Source organism: Anser anser (assembly GCF_964211835.1).
Source record: "Anser anser genome assembly, chromosome: 19".
Classification (NCBI taxonomy): Eukaryota; Metazoa; Chordata; class Aves; order Anseriformes; family Anatidae; genus Anser; species Anser anser.
The window spans coordinates 5,991,793-6,008,618 of NC_139740.1; the positions used below are offsets into that span (position 1 = coordinate 5,991,793).

Here is a 16,826-nt window from a genome sequence, read left to right on the forward strand (position 1 = left end):
GGGAGGTTTAGATGAGAGGTTAGGAGGAAATTCTTCACTCAGAGTGGGGTGAGGCACTGGAGCTGGTTGCCCAGAGAAGCCGTGGATGCCCCATCCCCAGAGGTGTTCAGGACCAGGTTAGATGAAGCCCTGAGCAACCTGAACTAGTGGGTGGCATCCCTGCCCACAGCAGGGGGTTGGAACTGGGTGATCTTTAAGGTCCCTTCCAACCAGAGCTGTTTTATGACGAACTGTAGGAAGTAAGATGAAATGCAATGTGTCTCCAATCAGTTACTTTATTCAAAGAGAACAGAACTGTCCATTATATATTTTGAGTTATCTTGGTCATGCAGTGCAATGTGTACATGACAGGGGGTGGTGGTGGTGTATTTATCAAAACATTCTATTTTGCTATTAGCTTGCAGAGCACTTTGTGAACTCTTCTGATTTACTAACAACCGTTGCACTTTTCTGTCTGTTAAATTATAAGAATTAGGAAATAAATTCTATGGGAAGAGATGGTAGCCTATCTGCTAATGCTGTGCAAGTAGTGATTTATGAGATGTTAAGGAGAAAACAGACTAGATTGTTTTTGTAGCAGTGTCTCACTGTCTTATGTATTGTTTTTTTGTGCCAAGCCAAAACAGAGATTGACATTAAGATAGAACAACTCTCTAGCTTTGGGTTACTTTTGCCACCTACTTTAGTAGATGACTCATTTAGGACCTCACATCCTGTTCAGCAAACACAACGATAATTTGAAGATAGAGAGATGATTAAAAGGGCAAGAGAAAAATATTTTTTTTGTGTGCTGTTTAGCTGCTGAAGAACCAAACTTACCTCTCCTTCAGTGAGGAACAACCTTAATTCCCCAGTTTGCTAGAACTGACAGTGTGGTTCTAATTAAATGAATTTGACATTCTTTCCAGCTGACCTTTAGATAACGTTTGCTTTGGCAATGTTGCAGGCCATGATACTATTTTGCTTCTGTCAAGGTTATAATTACACATATTCCAGAATGCTTTAGTTTGATATCGTAATATTGCGTTGAACATTAACTCATTAATTACTGGATATTACACCAGATACGTTTAGCAAGCTTACATGCCAGTTGCAGTTACACATGCCAAATATGACTCATTTTGTCAATGTGCTGCAAAAAACTGCTGCTTAAACGTAGTCATGGCCTGACCCTTAATAACTTGTATAGAGTAATTAAACTCTATGCAGTAAGTCTGGCATGTTATCTGAAGTATTCAAAGGTTTTCTTGACAACCAACAAAGATAAATAGCTTCAGAAAGTGACTCAAATCATCGTAAAAGTGATTAGGGTTCTATCCTTTGGATAGCTAACTTCTGATGAAATGAGTATTGTCTGTAGCAATGAAAACACTTTTAATGTGTTTTATGTTAGTGTTCAGGCTTGTTATAATTATAATATTGCCATTGTAACTTCCTAACTTTTCTGAAAGTGAAATCCCAAGCCTATACACCTCAGACAGAAATAAAGATTAAATGATACCCTGAGGTTTCATTGTAAGTCACTGGCAGAAGACTGTATAAAGACATTCCAACATCTCACTTCTCCAAATGCTACTCAAAGGATTATGCTGCTGCAGTTTCAGGAGATAAATTCATAAATTTGCAGCAGGTAATTAATTCATAGAAGTTTTTATTTTAAATTAATAACGGTAGAAAGAGGTTAGTTAAACTCCATGTTGTACTTTTTCTCAAAAATCCTTCAGGTGTTTTGGCACTCATCCTCAACTCTTGCCAAGGACTCTAAAATCCTGTATGAGTAAAGCTGGTAAATAGTTGTTGCTTCATCCTTTCCAGCCCTAAAAAAAACAATGACATGCTTTTCCTGTCTCAACCATTAAAGAGTTAAATCTTTAAAGATTTAAAAACAAGAGTTAAGCTTTCAGATACTCTGCTAATTATGAGAATAATAGAGTTTCAAAACATAGCTAGCAGGTTGAGGGAGGTGATTTTCCCCCTCTACTCCACTCTTGTTGAGACCCCACCTGGAGCCCTGCATTCAGCTCTGGGGCTCCAAGGCATTCAGCAGGGCCAGAGGAAGGCCATGAGGATGCTCAATGGGCTGGAGCTCCTCTCCTGTGAAGAAAAGCTGAGAAAGCTGGGGTTATTTAGCCTAGAGAAGAGAAGGTTCTAGGGAGACATAATAGCTAGTACCTAAAGGGGGCTACAGGAAAGCTGGGGAGGGACTCTTTGTCAGGGAGTGTAGTGACATGACAAGGTGTCCTATTTCATTTCAGTTGGTTTTATAATTTAAGCCAGTTTAGACTCTTGAAAATTTCACTTTTGCTCTGTTTCACTGTTAGTACATCCTTTTACTGAGATTCAGAATCTCATTAGAAGATCACAAGACTGATTTCAGTGGGAATGTGGAACTGCTGTAGGATTTTTTCCTAAATTGTCAGTAAGTACCTATATAAAGTGTGGGACACATATTCCTAAAAAATAAAACAAAGAGAACATACATTTCTAGTATTTTTACATTCCCATAAACAAAGCAATTATATTTCTTATTCTGACTGGGTTTTTGTGGGCTGTTGGAAAAGTATGAACATGTTGCATGCCGGACAACATTGTTTCTAAGAAAACAAAATTTTGGTAATTCTGGGAAGCAGCAGTCTTTGTTTGTTCATACTCACTAACAACTTATTACTTCAGTCTGTTTGGAAAACAGTCTGAATTTGAATTATGACTATGTTAGAAGAGAAAAGGACACCTAAGTTGTATTCTGTCTCTTCCTTTAGACATCTGTATGGTGAATAGTAAAAACAATGCTTTGTCTCCAAAGAGTTCAGGCAAATATCCAACGCTCAGTATTTTTGCTAAACAGTAAAACAGGGAAAAAAATTACTCAACTACTAGCGTTTTATTATGAATTAATTACCAGGATCTCAGTATTCTTAGGGAAATTCTGTTTCCTGGCTGTCCCCTTCTTGATTCACACAGTTGACAGTGGTTCAGTATTAGCATTTCTGCAAGACTGAAGTCAAACAGACCTTTTTTTGTTTAAAACACATCCGTCTTGTCTATAATTTGCAGCTGAAGATGGAAACCAAATGTTTTTGGGATGCTACATATGCCTGGAGGGTTTCTGAGCTGTCTTGTCTGCTCTTTTATTCTCCATCAAACTTCAGCTAAAAGGAGAACTTCAGCATTAACATTTTGTGTCATTTCCGATAGCTGAAAATAGTGCTCAAGTAGCTAACAGAAAAGGAGGGGAAAAGGGCAAAATAAGCATCAGCTAATTAGTGGCATGGAAACAGTACTGGTACACATCCAGCCCATGAAGTTTCTCTATGACAACCCTATGTGCCAGTGGCAAACTTGAAAGCTTCAAGAAAGCGTTTTGTTCACCCTTTTTCCTAGCTCATTAACCATTTAAAACCATCTGTATTCTTGCATGTTAGTTTCTCTTTACCTTTTTCTAGTTTATCCAGAGCATCACTAAGCCACGTACTTGATGCTAACCCACAAAACAAGAAATGTTTTAAGTTTGGTGACATTCTGACTGAAGAATATGAATGGCAGTATGAGAGACTGAAGTGGGGACATGCAAAAGCAAAGAAACAAATGGGAAGAATATCACACTCACCTTTACTGTGGAGCAAAAAATAGATTGACAGTGTAAAAGCCAGTTAAGAGAGCACTCAGAAGAAAAGGGGAGAAATTAAATTTAAAAGTTTCAGTTTAGTCTAGGTATAAGGCATCCTAAAGTGCAGCCTTGATTGTCATTTTGGACTACAGATAATTCCTCATGCTGAAATATGGCAGGGAAATCTCTCTGCCGCTTCCATGCTAGAAGGTGCATTTTTTGGACTTTCTCTTTTGTCAGTATGGATTGTGAGGCATGCATACCTGAAAACCTACTGGTATTACTCAGTTATCTGTCCTAGAGAAATTAGAGACTTGCAAGTGGTTCCCACGCTTATGTTTAAAGGCAGTTGTATGTTGTCTATAGTAAGGGAAATTTTGTACATACAATACTTGGAGGCTAATTTTGCATGTTGGAGTCCGGCATGAATATTCTCTTCAGTAACTTTGGTAGGTACATGTGTGAAGACAGAAGATAATGCTATCTTTGATGGCATAGTGTTTTTAAATGGAATCATGAAATGCATGCTTGTAATTTAGAGAGATGCACAGCTTCAGTGCATATCAGCCCCCAATACTGAAAATCACTCAGACTGTGTCTGAGAGCTGCTTGCTAGCTTTGTGGTTCCCCTTGTGGCATGCTGAAGATGTTCCAGGCTCTGCGTGTCCCTTATTCTGTTTGTCATTAGTTGTATCTATTTAAACTTACATTATAATGCTTTCCAGTACTTTGTTTTGACATGAATGGCCAAAATTGATTTAACTGTTGCAGAATGTATATTAATGCACTTCCGAGGCTTTACACAAGTATGAATGAAAGAATTATAAATAGTAGAATTGGGAGGGTCATTATAAGTTTAAAATGCATGAAAGACCGCGTGAGCAGGAGGAGACATGAAGAGAATGCTGTAGGGAAGATCTGCTCATATAAGATTTGCTAGAGAGCTTTCAGACTGTCTTCTTTAAAGATAAATTTTATGAGACCATCTGATGCAATCAGGAAGGAGAAGATACTATGTGCAAATGACCATGTATCAAGAGAGTTTTTCTAACATGGTCTACTAAGATGCTCACTCTCCCTTGTAGAACTTGCCTCTCGTACCCTTCCACCTACGGCTGTGACACATCTTCAGAATTTGCTGTGATTAGGTTTTCTTGCTCTCTGTAAATGATCAGTATAGACTTAAAGGTGTATCACAGGTAAAAATAAGATGAGGGAGTAAAATCCTGTGAAGATCATTTACCATAAGATGACATTATTAGGCTGATTAAAATCTTACAGTTTTTCCATTAGAAAATCTGAATTCAATGGGAATTTTAAGGAAACATTCCTTCAGTAGACAACAGGGAAGTAAACAAACCAAGTGTGAAACAATTAAATCTTGTATGATAGTAACACAGTTCAAACAGCTAGCTAATTACAGACGCACTCTAAGCCCACTCTCAGTGACTTCTTAGGTTGTACATTTGGAGTAGGATTAATCTCCTGCCCACTAATCTCCCTTTACCACAGGGAGGTCTGATAGTCCAAGCCTGTGTGTCCCTGCACACAGCTGCTGTGTTTATTAAAAAGAACCAGCCAGAGACAGGCTTTTATCTTCCTCAACTGTGTCTTCCCCTGGCAGGGATTTGAGTAAATATCTTATCTTTTGGGCCATACAAACTTTCTCTTATGAGGGAGAAAACTATTTCTCCTTTTCCCTTACTCCGTTATGTAGCTTGTGTATAACATAGATAGCGCCGTCTTCCAGTTTTCAGCTGAGAGAAATTGTAGGCTTTTTTTTGTTGTTGTTTTGGAATTGTACAGATTGTCATTAAAGTGATGTTTAAAGCAAAAGTATGTAAACATATGAATATTTCCTTAAAACTGAAGTGTGATCTGAGGATTCGGCAAGCTTCAGTGGTATCACATTGTCAGCTGCATTGCAAAAGAGCTGTTTTGCTAGGAGGAGGAAAAAGAAAACAGCTTGAGACTGCTTTATAGCTTTCTAATTCATAGTTTCCTCCCTAGGAGACAGTAGCTCATGTATGGATAGATGGTCTTCATAAAAGATGCAAGATAGGAGCCCATTAATGCTAGAAAATAAATACGCAACTCTGGGCTAAGCCTAATAATTCAACGTAAATAGCTCATATAAGCCTGATGCCTTGAGTTTTCCGTATTGGATAAACAACTATGTGCAAGTCCTGTATTTATCTCCAGACATAGATTTTCTTTAATTGGAAAATAAATAGTGTGTGGCAGAAAAACAGTCATCTAGCATTTTGGCCACCCACATGGTGTAGTCTGGCAGAAAAATTGCCCATTCAAGTCAGACCTGTTTTTATAGTTCTGTAGATATCAGATTTAAGCTGGCTGAATCCACTGAAAATTATATGCGGAGATATCTTAGTAGTAACTCCAAAAAAGGTTTGAGTCAGTTCTGTCTTCCAAGGGATGTTTGTCACAGACTTACCTGTCTGAGCCTTTTTTTCCACTCGTTTGCTGTCAGCAGGAGTTTCGTGTGGGGCTGGGTGCTCAGCATGCCAAGACAGAGTGCGTAATTTTCTACACATAATAGTATGAGTGATGGCACAGCATGAGATTAATACTGCAGTTAATATCTGTTTTTGGTTCTCTAGCACCATTCATGCTAAGAAGAAATCTGCCTACCAATGAAGGTTTCATGTTAAGTGTATAATAACATCCTGAAGGTGTGGAGTGCGATACTTTCCAGCACAGATCTTAGAGCTGAATTCCCAGTTACTGACATTAAAGTGTAGGTAGCATTTCACTTTACCTTATATCAAAAGTTGTTTTCCTTTTTTAAATGATCTATAGGAGTATAAGCAGCTGAAAATACAGGCTCAGTTATTGGAAGATTATCATCAGACAGTATTTATACCCCAAACTTTGCTCAGTTGTCACTGAAAACACATCCTTTTAGAACTGCTAAATTTTGTTTAGAATTATTACAGCTTCTAGGACAGTAAGACATTACTGGTGGAACTGAGTTTGGCAGAGTACTAGAGGATTGTCAAGGCGGTTAACAGACTGAGAGGTGTAACTAACAAAACAGCTAAGTAACACTCTTTATACCAGGTTTTCCACCTGCTGGCCTTCATATACCGAAGTATCTATATACATGTAGATGTGTGTGTATGTGTATATATAAAAAAGACATGAAGACGAAATCTTGGAATGTAATTTATTATGCTCAGTTCTTGCTCATCTACAGTCCATACCATCTGATTTTTAAACTACAATAAACTATAATGTTGGTCAGGGAAAACAGAATGAGGAACGTGGAGTGTATTAACTGGCCCAAGCACAGGGGAAAAAAAAAAAAAACATAAGAAAGATCTCAGTTCTTTGTCTTTGTGCATGAAGGAGTTGTTTGTAATTATTACTGCCTAACCTAGCCTGCATCAGTCAGAGACCTTGTACAATGTCTCTGAAATTCTGGTACTTCCCTGAATTCCCTTTTGTTTCTTCATTTACTCATACAGCCCCAAAGTGAAAATTTAATATTTCCTTAATGTTCCCTTCTTTATTTCTTGTGGTGCCTGTTTTCAAGCAGTGTACTTTCCAAGTATGAATGTCTACCTCTAAGGGAGTATTCCCTGGTAGTTCCAGGGACTGTTCTTGCCCACTCTCCGCTCTCTAGTTTGTTAGCTCTGTTTTCCACACTGAAGACACGTGGAACCCAGTTTTGTTCCTCTTCAGCTTTGCCACTGGGCTGTACAGATGGTTCTCTCTGTTGGGAGTGAAATACCAATGACGAATGCAAAAGTTCAGCATTGTGACACTAATGCTCTTGTGTCAGTGTTCCCCTCTGTTCAAACAGAATGAAGTCACTTTAGGTAAACAAAAATTGTCTTAATCAAAGGAGGAAAATGGGAGAGAGATGTACGTAGATACTGAAAGCAAGCCAGCCTTTTGCAGCTTTCTCTAATTTAATAAATTAATAAACAGCTGTTGGGCTTTTCAAATTTTCTCAACGTTAAGTGTTGTTAATCAATTTTTAATGCAGCAATTAAAAACACAGAAAAACTGCACTCCAGCTATCTCCAGAATAATTGATTTCTGCAAGACCTTAAATACCTTAACTGTTCTGCTTCAGTGTAAAAGTTCTGCGTAGACAATAGAAATAGATCCAACATTAGCCAGAGGAAAACGTAGCTACATTTATTTTAAAAAGTCTTCCGAAATGTTACTGACAACTTAATGGTTCAAAAATGGGGACACTGTGTATTTTGGATTGCAGACATTTACTACGCCTGCATATTTATGAGGAACGAAAATTAAAAAATCTGAAATATTTGGCAACTAAGGCTATAAATAATGCTTCCATAGCTACAGTAAGAATAACCAAAACACAGCAGCAAGTATATTAATTATTTAAGCAAGAAATTTGCCAAAATTTTCAGTTGAAAAATGCAAACTCCCAAACCATGCGCACGATTAAGGATGTTGACAACGATCTAAGTGTATCTGTGTGAAGTACCCATTCGCATTTAGAGAATTCTGCTGTTCCAGAGGTAAAATAGGAATTCCCAGACTTGGTGTGTTATGGCCTAGAACGGAGGCTGGTATCACCAGAAGATCTGTAGCAATAGTGCAGCACTGCTGTGCAGGAGGCATCCCTTGGAGGTTACGTGCTGGGACTGGACAGAAAGGGGAACGTTTGTTTTATCTAATCTTAGGAGTGAGGAGACCAGTCTATGTTTGTTTGTATTTACTCAGCATGTCACTGAGGATGAAGTAAATGATCTCATAGATATTTTCTCTTACACAATAACTTACACCACCTGTTTTCATGTTCACAAAACCATAATGTGCTTGTAGCCAACTGCAGACACTGCCTATCTCATTAAAATATACACGGAAAGGACTTAATGTATTTTTAAGCTCCATAGGAGGACCATGGTGCATTGCTCTGTTCGTGGTGTTTATTCACGTGCCCTTAGCAGTACATGGATGTGCTACAGGCGAAATAACTGCTGGCAGCAAAGAATGGTATTAAAGTGTTCTGCTTCTCTTTTGCCAGGTAACTGCATTTTGTGATGTTGATGAAAAGAAAATAACAAGAGGATTCTATACTTTTGAAGAATCTGAGGTTAGTTACAAGTACTTTTGCATTCATTACTGTGATCTGAAATCGTTCTGGGAAATGTGATGGAAAGAATATATCACAAACTTTAAATATTATAATAACTCATTTTGGTAAGGAGGCCAGGACTAGAGGTTAGAGGTGAGGAGGCTTTGACTGCCTAGGAGACTAGATAGCTGGGGATTAATACTGGAGTGCGAGCTGTGGAGCCAGAGCCCCTGCCTCTGTTAGTCACAGGAATAATACCACCGCCTCATCTGGCAGGGGGACAGAAGAACTCTCACTGAGTACTGTTGTTTCAGATAAGATATTAAACCAGCATGAAGTGTGATTATTCAGGAATATGTTTTATACAGATGCCTCTAGACCCCACAGGAAAGAACAAGTAGGCATGGGTTAGAGGAGTTACTGAAGCAAACTTCTTATCCTATTGAAGACGAAAATAGAAGGAAGAAATACCATTTCGCAGATCTCCATGTTCTACTGTTAACAAATTATGTTAATAAAAAGCATTATGGCAGCAAGTCTCTTCAAAAGAGGTCAGCTTTCAGGTCTAAGCAGACAGGCAGGAGTACCTCACGTTAACTGAAGTCAGCTCAGAAGGACATGTGTATATATACTCTGAAAGTGTTCTGATGATGGGGTAAAGCATGGCCTTCTCTGACAGTTTGTCTTCTAGGTGGGAGTAGAACTTGACTTGTGATGGACTAAAGTCTAATGACTAACTAAAATAAAGTTTCAGTGGCTAATTGTAACCTATCTGTATATTGTAGTCATACTGTGCCTGAATAAGACATTAACTGACAGGCTCCTTTGTAGCGTAAAATTATAGGAAGTGTTTTATTCCGTGGAGAAGGAAGAATGTTATTTAGATAGCAATAAACAAACCATATAGAAGAAGAAAAAAAACGTTGTCTTGTTGCAGTAGTAATTTCATAGTAGCAATTAGCTCCCAGATCTGGAGTAAAGTTTCACCCAGATTCAGTCCCTAGAAAAGTCGGTGAAAAGACAGTTCTGTTTCAGTGGGCATTGGGTCAGGTCCTGGGAGCGCAGTCTTCTGAGAGCGCAATTTGACGTTGTAGCTTAGCCAGTCTGACTGCAGGGGTGGTCTGACTTTGCTCGCTGGCCTCAGCCACACACTCCCACTGCTTTGTTTATACTGGGTCTAGCAATTTTGTGGCTAAAGGATAAGTTGATTCAGTTAGCTGATCTGGCAGAAAAGAAACCCTGAAATAAGAAGTTTTCCAGCAAGTTATCTTGTGAATCAAATTACCCTGAGGTTGCACGATCCTTGTATCTGATGGGAGTAGGCCTGTAGGAAGGGTAGGGGGAAAGGAGGGGCATCTCCTCAGATGCAGCTTCTGATTAGACTAGAGTAATTGTAAAGTCAAATTCTATACTGGGAAGCTAATGAGTGCTTTCAACTGCATGAAAGCAACGGAGTTGTGAATTTTGACTGGGAATACTGACTCACTAACTACTGCTGCAGTAATACTGTCAGCATAATTGTTACAGATCCTGTGCTTATGTCTTCCCAACACATAGCCATCCACCCAGATCAGTCATAAAGGAGATTGTACTGCAACCTGTTGTGAATCCTTAGAAAATTCTACAGCTTGGATCCGTGGTGAAGACCCGCTTGGGCATAAGCCATTTAACAGCTCCCCCTGAAAGGGAAAGATTCTGCTTTTGTATCTGCTTTTTGCCTTGTGCCTCCTCTGATGCTTCTCTGATGGCACTGTAAGCTCAGTAAGCTGATTCAGCTCATTAAAGGGGCAGAACATTAACTGGCCGAAAATAATATCTATATGTATGTGTATGTAAATGTGTATGTATATATATTTCAATGTGGTAAGCTATTATAAGAGCATAACTTGCAATCAGATAAAAGAGGGAACTGTTTGGGGAAAGGGCTAAAAGATAGATAACCTGTAAGAGAGGAGTGAGATCTTCTTTCAACAGCAGAAAGCTGTTAATTTAGATCTGGTATAGTGTATAACTTCCTTTGGAGAAAAAGCAGCTGTATTGAAAGGTTGTGGTAAGAAAGTAATGGGTATTGAAATGAATGGGAAAATAATGAGTGCAAGCATGTGACAAGCTGGACTATCTAAAGTGAGGTCTCAGAATCAGCTTTCGGTAGCTCCTAAAATTAAGCTAACAAGTAACCCTGTATGCTTCTGAGTTTGACTGTTCTTCTTGCAGGAGAGACCAAAACCAAAAACTCCAATATGTCACTTCAGAGAAGCAACTCCACCTTTCATTATCTGTGTGAAGCTGGTGAGTAGCCTGAGCTGTATGTACAAAATCAGTAATTGCTCCTTATGAAAATTAATTTCTATTTACTGGAACTATCTTTTCCAAGCTTTTACTAATTGAATGGTCCTTCTATGAAATTGATTGTGCAGAGTATTTCAGGAGGTTAAAGCATCAGTATTAAGAGAAGTAGTGTTAAGAACAATGAAGGCTAAAGCTTCTGTAAAGGAGCTTGGGTCTGTTTTACCTTCTTGCCCAGCAACATTATATGCACAAATGAGGATGTACAGTCGGCCACCTTGCCTCATTTATTCCTAAAATACTGCAGTCCAATGTATGGCAAAGGCTTTGTTTTTTAAATCAGACCTTGAAAGCCATTTTGTTTGGCACTGCCAATTCTGAAGCCTCTTCCATGCTTGACTGTGCTAACCTTCTGATTTCAAATGGTTTAATTGGCTGAATAACATAACTAGAAGATGATAACCGGCAGCAATTTTGCTGTTATATTTAAAATACCACAGCACAGTGTTGTAACACAGAAGATATAAAGCAAAATAGCAAATACACTGTAGTTGTAAACATCAGTTAAAAGGTCTCTAAAAGTAACTAAAACTTGTAGTTGTGTATAAACACAGATACTCTAAAACTGCACTGGATCTGTTCAAAGATAGATTAGCCGACTCTCATCTTGTCCAGTTCCTTCTTAACTGAGCCCTCCCAACTTTACGATCAGCTCTGAGATCGTAACTTGCAGTTGTAAAGCCAGACTGAAGGTACCTTAGGGCATTATCATGTGCTGTTGGTTGATAAATTGTTGGATAAGCTAGTAATATTACAACTAATTTAATTTTTCATACTACATATAATGGTGGGTGGAAGTCCCTAGACAAAACATCTGTGCAACCTGTTATAAAGCACATTTAATTTGTGAAGTCCTTACAATGAGACCATTATACAACATCTTGCCTGAAAACTGTAGTCCATGACTCAGTTGTGATTTCAGTGTATTTTCTGCTTTGTGCCACTAAACATTTCCTACTTGCTGATCAATGAACACTGTAAGCCATAGTATCTTTTAAGTAAATTTTATTGGAAATAGAATTTGACCTGCTTGAAATATTTTCAGAATTTCTGAAATTACTTTTAAAACCTGCCTTTGAAGCAGCTCCCTTTTAGCTCACATGTAATAAAGCCAATAGCCATTCGTATGGGGGCAGCTCCAGAAACTGCAGGCAGGTTATGTCCTTACTCTTCTCACTTCGTGACTGAATTACGCAGTCAGCTGCTACTGAAGTTGGTACCATAAAAACTGATGGCAAAAATACCCTAGTGCAGAGGTAGATAAAGCTCAGTGCACATGGACTTCCAGCAGCATTGTACATTGGGAAAGTAAGAATGGCCAAGTGGACAAGAACAGTAATGAGAATAAACTTGCGTAATAGCATAGCGGAAGTCCACTACAGAGCTTACCTCTCTACAGATTTTAAAAATAGCTGTTAATAGTATGACCTCAGAGTACACACCTACGTCATCATACCATATTATTTTTTGAATGTTATAAAGACAAAGAATCAGGTTATTAGAAGGACAAAGACTTTATTAACAAAACAAAGAGCTGAAACCAGGTATTTCTTTGACTGTTATCACATGAGAAACCACAATGTTAGAAAGAAATAAAAAAAAAATAGATATCTGCAACAAAGTGTAGGAAGTGTAAAACCCAGTAAAGAGAGAAAAGGACTTACAGGGTCTAATGAAGCAAGCAGCACTGTTCTGAGCCCCCCCTCCAGAATCAAGTTTCCTGAACCCTCCCTATTGCTACCATTGGGCTGTGCAGTTGATCTTGATGAAGAGCTCTGGCAACCTCTTTCAGCCACTGTCATACTTGCTGTATTTTATTACTATTATGAGTCTTCGCGGAGGCAGGCAGAATCCCCAAAACCCTATTCTTAGTACTTGCAAGGTTGTGCCTGGATTGAAATTGCCACACTTTTCAGTTCTAGTTTTGTCATGGAAAATAGTCTTCTACCAAAACAAAACATGCTGATAAATGTCTGTGGTTTAAAATATTCAGATATCCTGTCTGTAGCAGCTTTCAAACTTCTAGGTCTGACCACTAAAGGAAATGGTTTCTAAACGGGCTGAGAAGAGCAGAGTATTGAACTTTCATTCATCTGCGTTGCTATTGTGCAGGCCAAGTATAATGCTGCGGGTTAGTCCTTGCTGTGTTTATAGACTGAACTTGCCTTGCTTTCTGTGCAGCCCACTTCTGAAGGAACAGCTAAAACCAAAACTTCCAGTTCTTTTCTTTAATCACCAGTCCTACACTTCCCCTTCCAGCATGCTTTTTTCTAATTGGGAGCACAGAAAAAAGTAGGATAGGGGATATGTACATAAATATTAAGACTGCATAAAATGAAAAATGTTTTATACTTTGTGATAGCTGTTTCTGCCCCTCTGGTGCTATTCACTGAGATTTATCAAATGGAACTGTGCAAAAAAAAAAAGTTGCTGTTATGAGTTGAAGTCCCAAGATGATGTGAAAGACATTACCACAATTAGAAACGTAAAATTTCTCTGCAAAAAGGCTGCTATCCTTGTGTGTACCACGTGGGGAAAAACAATTTATGTGTTTGCGAGGTTACAGATTTGTCTGTATTTTCAAACTACCTAGGGCAAGTAAGTTTACCCAGCTCTGTTTCAGGTCATGCAGCAAGCATACCAAAAAAAAAAAAAAAGTGAAATGACACTTCTTGTGCAGATGCCAGCGCAACCCATGCAGCCTAGCTGGAGGCTCCCCTTGGAACTGGGTCGATGTTGCGTGGAACAGTTGGACGTTTCTGTAATGCAGAACTGGCTGCACAGCCTCTTAGGCAATTTCTTAAACAGAAGTCATTAACAAGTTCCTAAACATCGCAGACTTCTGAAGTTATTATTATTTACCAATATAAATTTGTCAACATCCTTCTGAGGAAGAAAGTGTTCTGGGGCCTTATTGTTTTTTGTTTTGCCATTCACATTTTTAGTTTTGGTACAGACAAAAACCTGCCTGTTTATAAGCAGTGCTAAGAGGGTAATTTCGAAGATTAGATATGTTTATTAATTAAGTGGGTTGTTTGCAAAAAATGACTCTGATGGCCATGTACTTGAAGCAGTGTTTGCTTATTTATTTTTTTCTGGCAGTCCTTTGCTAGCACTGGCATTACTTCATTGCCACATAAAATCATTTTTGAAAAAGCAGTCGTTCTGTTTGATTTTTGCTCAGTTTAGAAAAAAAGCTTTTAAAATGGCTTCACAAAGGCTGTAAGCTGGAAGTCTGTGCACTGTGTGTGTGTTTTGAAGTTTTTGCTCAGGAGCATAAAATCGTGGCTTTGGCTTGTCAGAATTGTGTAGCAGCCTGCAGTACCACTTCATCTAAGGGTTTGCACCATGTATTTTCTCTTGCTTTGAGGTAAAAGCAAAATGCTTAGAAATCACTTATTGTACCCTGTTTTGGCATGAATTCCAAGTGCTTGAAATGAAAGGGATTTTCTAGTAGTCTGTCTCAGTAATTAAACTAGTTGGATTGTGGAAAGTTTTCAGTAAATTCACTGCTAGACCAGTCATTGTAAAACCCTGCCTTGTTCTGTCAACTCAGTCTTGCGCACTGGGAATGGAAGATTTGTTTTTAACTCTCCTGCTTGATATCGCATCTGGGCTCATTTTTATTTTTAACCCTTCTTTAGAGCAGGTTGATTGTTCAGCAAGCCAATCAGAACTGTTCCATACCCTATGTCCTAACTTGGGTAATCTTGGGTTTATGAAATCATTAGTGGAGACTAAAGGTCATGATCAATGCCTGCATTTCTAACTAGAATTCCCTGTTGACATGAGTTTTGCACATGGACCAATGGCAGTTTGAGAGTTGAACTGAATTGCAAAACCCAGACCCGGTGCTTCAGAGAGCTTAAATACTGTCAAGTATTCTTAATTATTTCAAGAAGTAGAAAAAAAGTACTCAACATCTTTCCCACTCAGGGCCTTATCAATCAGATAAGAGCCACGTTACCTAGGTGAGGCCCTTGCTTAAAAAGTCTACTCCTGTGGGCCCTCGCTGCTCTTCAACAATTCATTAGCTATTATCACTGTTCTTTTAATTGTTACTAAACATCAGAGCTCAAGTAATTTTATGACTGTGGTGGTTTTTGTTGATGTTCTGGATCAGATAATGTTGTCTTCATATATTTTGGCATTACTAGTGCAAAAAGAAGATTGTGGCAGGTAGATGAGAATGGCACAGCAGAGAGGGGAGGTAATCTCTGCTCTTGAGGCATGGCATGCTGGGTTAAGCAAGAGATATGAAATATACTCATGCAGCATTTCCTTTCATGTATAAATTCAAGCAGGAGAAACAATGAAGCAGTTTGGAGGGGACAGGTCAGCTTGTTTTGTAGTTGGACTGACTGGTGAGATAGCCTTGTTCCTTGAATGGAAGGCTTCCAAGGAACAAACACCCAGCTACTATGTGAGTATGTTTACAAGCAGTTCAGCTGATGGGGCCAAGCTGGGAAGTTGGATATGCAAGAAGTCCTCTGTGTACATTAGAACCCTTAGTTTCTGATCTCAGGTTTATAAAAGACCCCTGAGCAATTTCTTTTGAATCCAGTTATTCCAGAATGCCAAAGTCCAGCATTCCAGCTCCTTTAATTCCAGTTTGGGTTGGGTTCTGTTTTCATAACTTCCTGGTGTGCCTTGTTACAACTTCAATATGGCAGCTCTGAACCAACCAAAAGAACACTAAAGTAAATTTGTTTACCTACATCTATAGTTAATTCATTTTTTTGTGACATTCCTGGAGTAGACTTAAAGAGGAAGCCAGTAGAGGAGGCCAATGTAGAAATACTCAGAAACGCTGACGTCGACATGTTTTATAATGACATCACATTTGTGTTAGGGTCTGTTTCACTGCCTTCAGAAATGACTCATGGAGCAAACCTACCAGGCTCCTGTTCAGCTAATGCAACAGCAGCTTAAAAGGAAATACCTTTACCTACGCAAAGTATTTCAGTCGCTTGATGAAAGGTTTGTTTCATCAGACAGGCTAATCATTGTTCAAAATCTACAAAATCACTGTTTTGGCAACCTCATTCCCTTGGTCCATTCTCTGCAAATTGGAAAACAAAATGCGCCAGAGTTGCAGATGTTTATCTCCAGTGCTCTCTCAGTGTAGTTCCCTGTGTTCTTGACTGCATTGGAATGAGTTGTCTAACATCCCCCTACACACACCCGAAGATACTAACATGAACACTAATTTCTCACCGTAAACTTAATTTTTGAATGGAAACATTTCTAAGCCTTGTTTTATTTATGTTTAACGCTGCAAATTGGACTTTCTGTCTGTGGGCTAAAAAAAAAAAAAAACAAATTACCAAAAGCTGTTACAACCTGAAATAAATTTGTCTGGTTGATTTTTTTTTTCCCCCGTAGGATTTGACAGGAGGAGCATTCGAAACAAACTTGAATATGCTGAACTTGAAGGAAGGTGTGGATTATTATCATTTTAACTAAAAACCAAGGTAAGGCAGTGACATTGAAGCGCTGTGTGTTATTCTGTATATATGTGTGTAGGAAGACCAAAGTGTTCAGAGGTCTAGCTCTTTTTTTGGTAATTTGTGCCTCGTTAATTTAAGCCTTGCTCTGAGTAACTCCCTTTTAAGGGACCTCTTAGCTATGCCATTGATAATGGTATTTACTCATTTTACTATTGCACAACACTTGTCTACCAAACTGAGTTTGATTCTTAAATTGTATTTCTAATTCAAGTAATCATCAAATACAGGCCATAAGACTACAAGAGGACTGTTACCATAGGGAAGGCTTAAAAATGCACCAAGC

General features: G+C 38.6%; 1 protein-coding gene across 7 annotated transcripts in view; it reads left to right on the plus strand.

Moving 5' to 3' along the window:
• Window positions 1-16,826, plus strand: part of B3GNTL1 (UDP-GlcNAc:betaGal beta-1,3-N-acetylglucosaminyltransferase like 1) — a 135,226-nt gene that overhangs the window by 116,897 nt on the left and 1,503 nt on the right. For all 7 annotated transcript variants that reach the window (XM_083805761.1, XM_083805765.1, XM_083805766.1 and 4 more), the window contains exons 10-12: window positions 8,637-8,705; window positions 10,902-10,976; window positions 16,419-16,507. In XM_083805761.1, coding sequence (XP_083661887.1) covers window positions 8,637-8,705; window positions 10,902-10,976; window positions 16,419-16,499 — 225 coding nt within the window. In that variant the 3' untranslated portion in view covers window positions 16,500-16,507. The remainder of the gene's footprint in view (window positions 1-8,636; window positions 8,706-10,901; window positions 10,977-16,418; window positions 16,508-16,826) is intronic.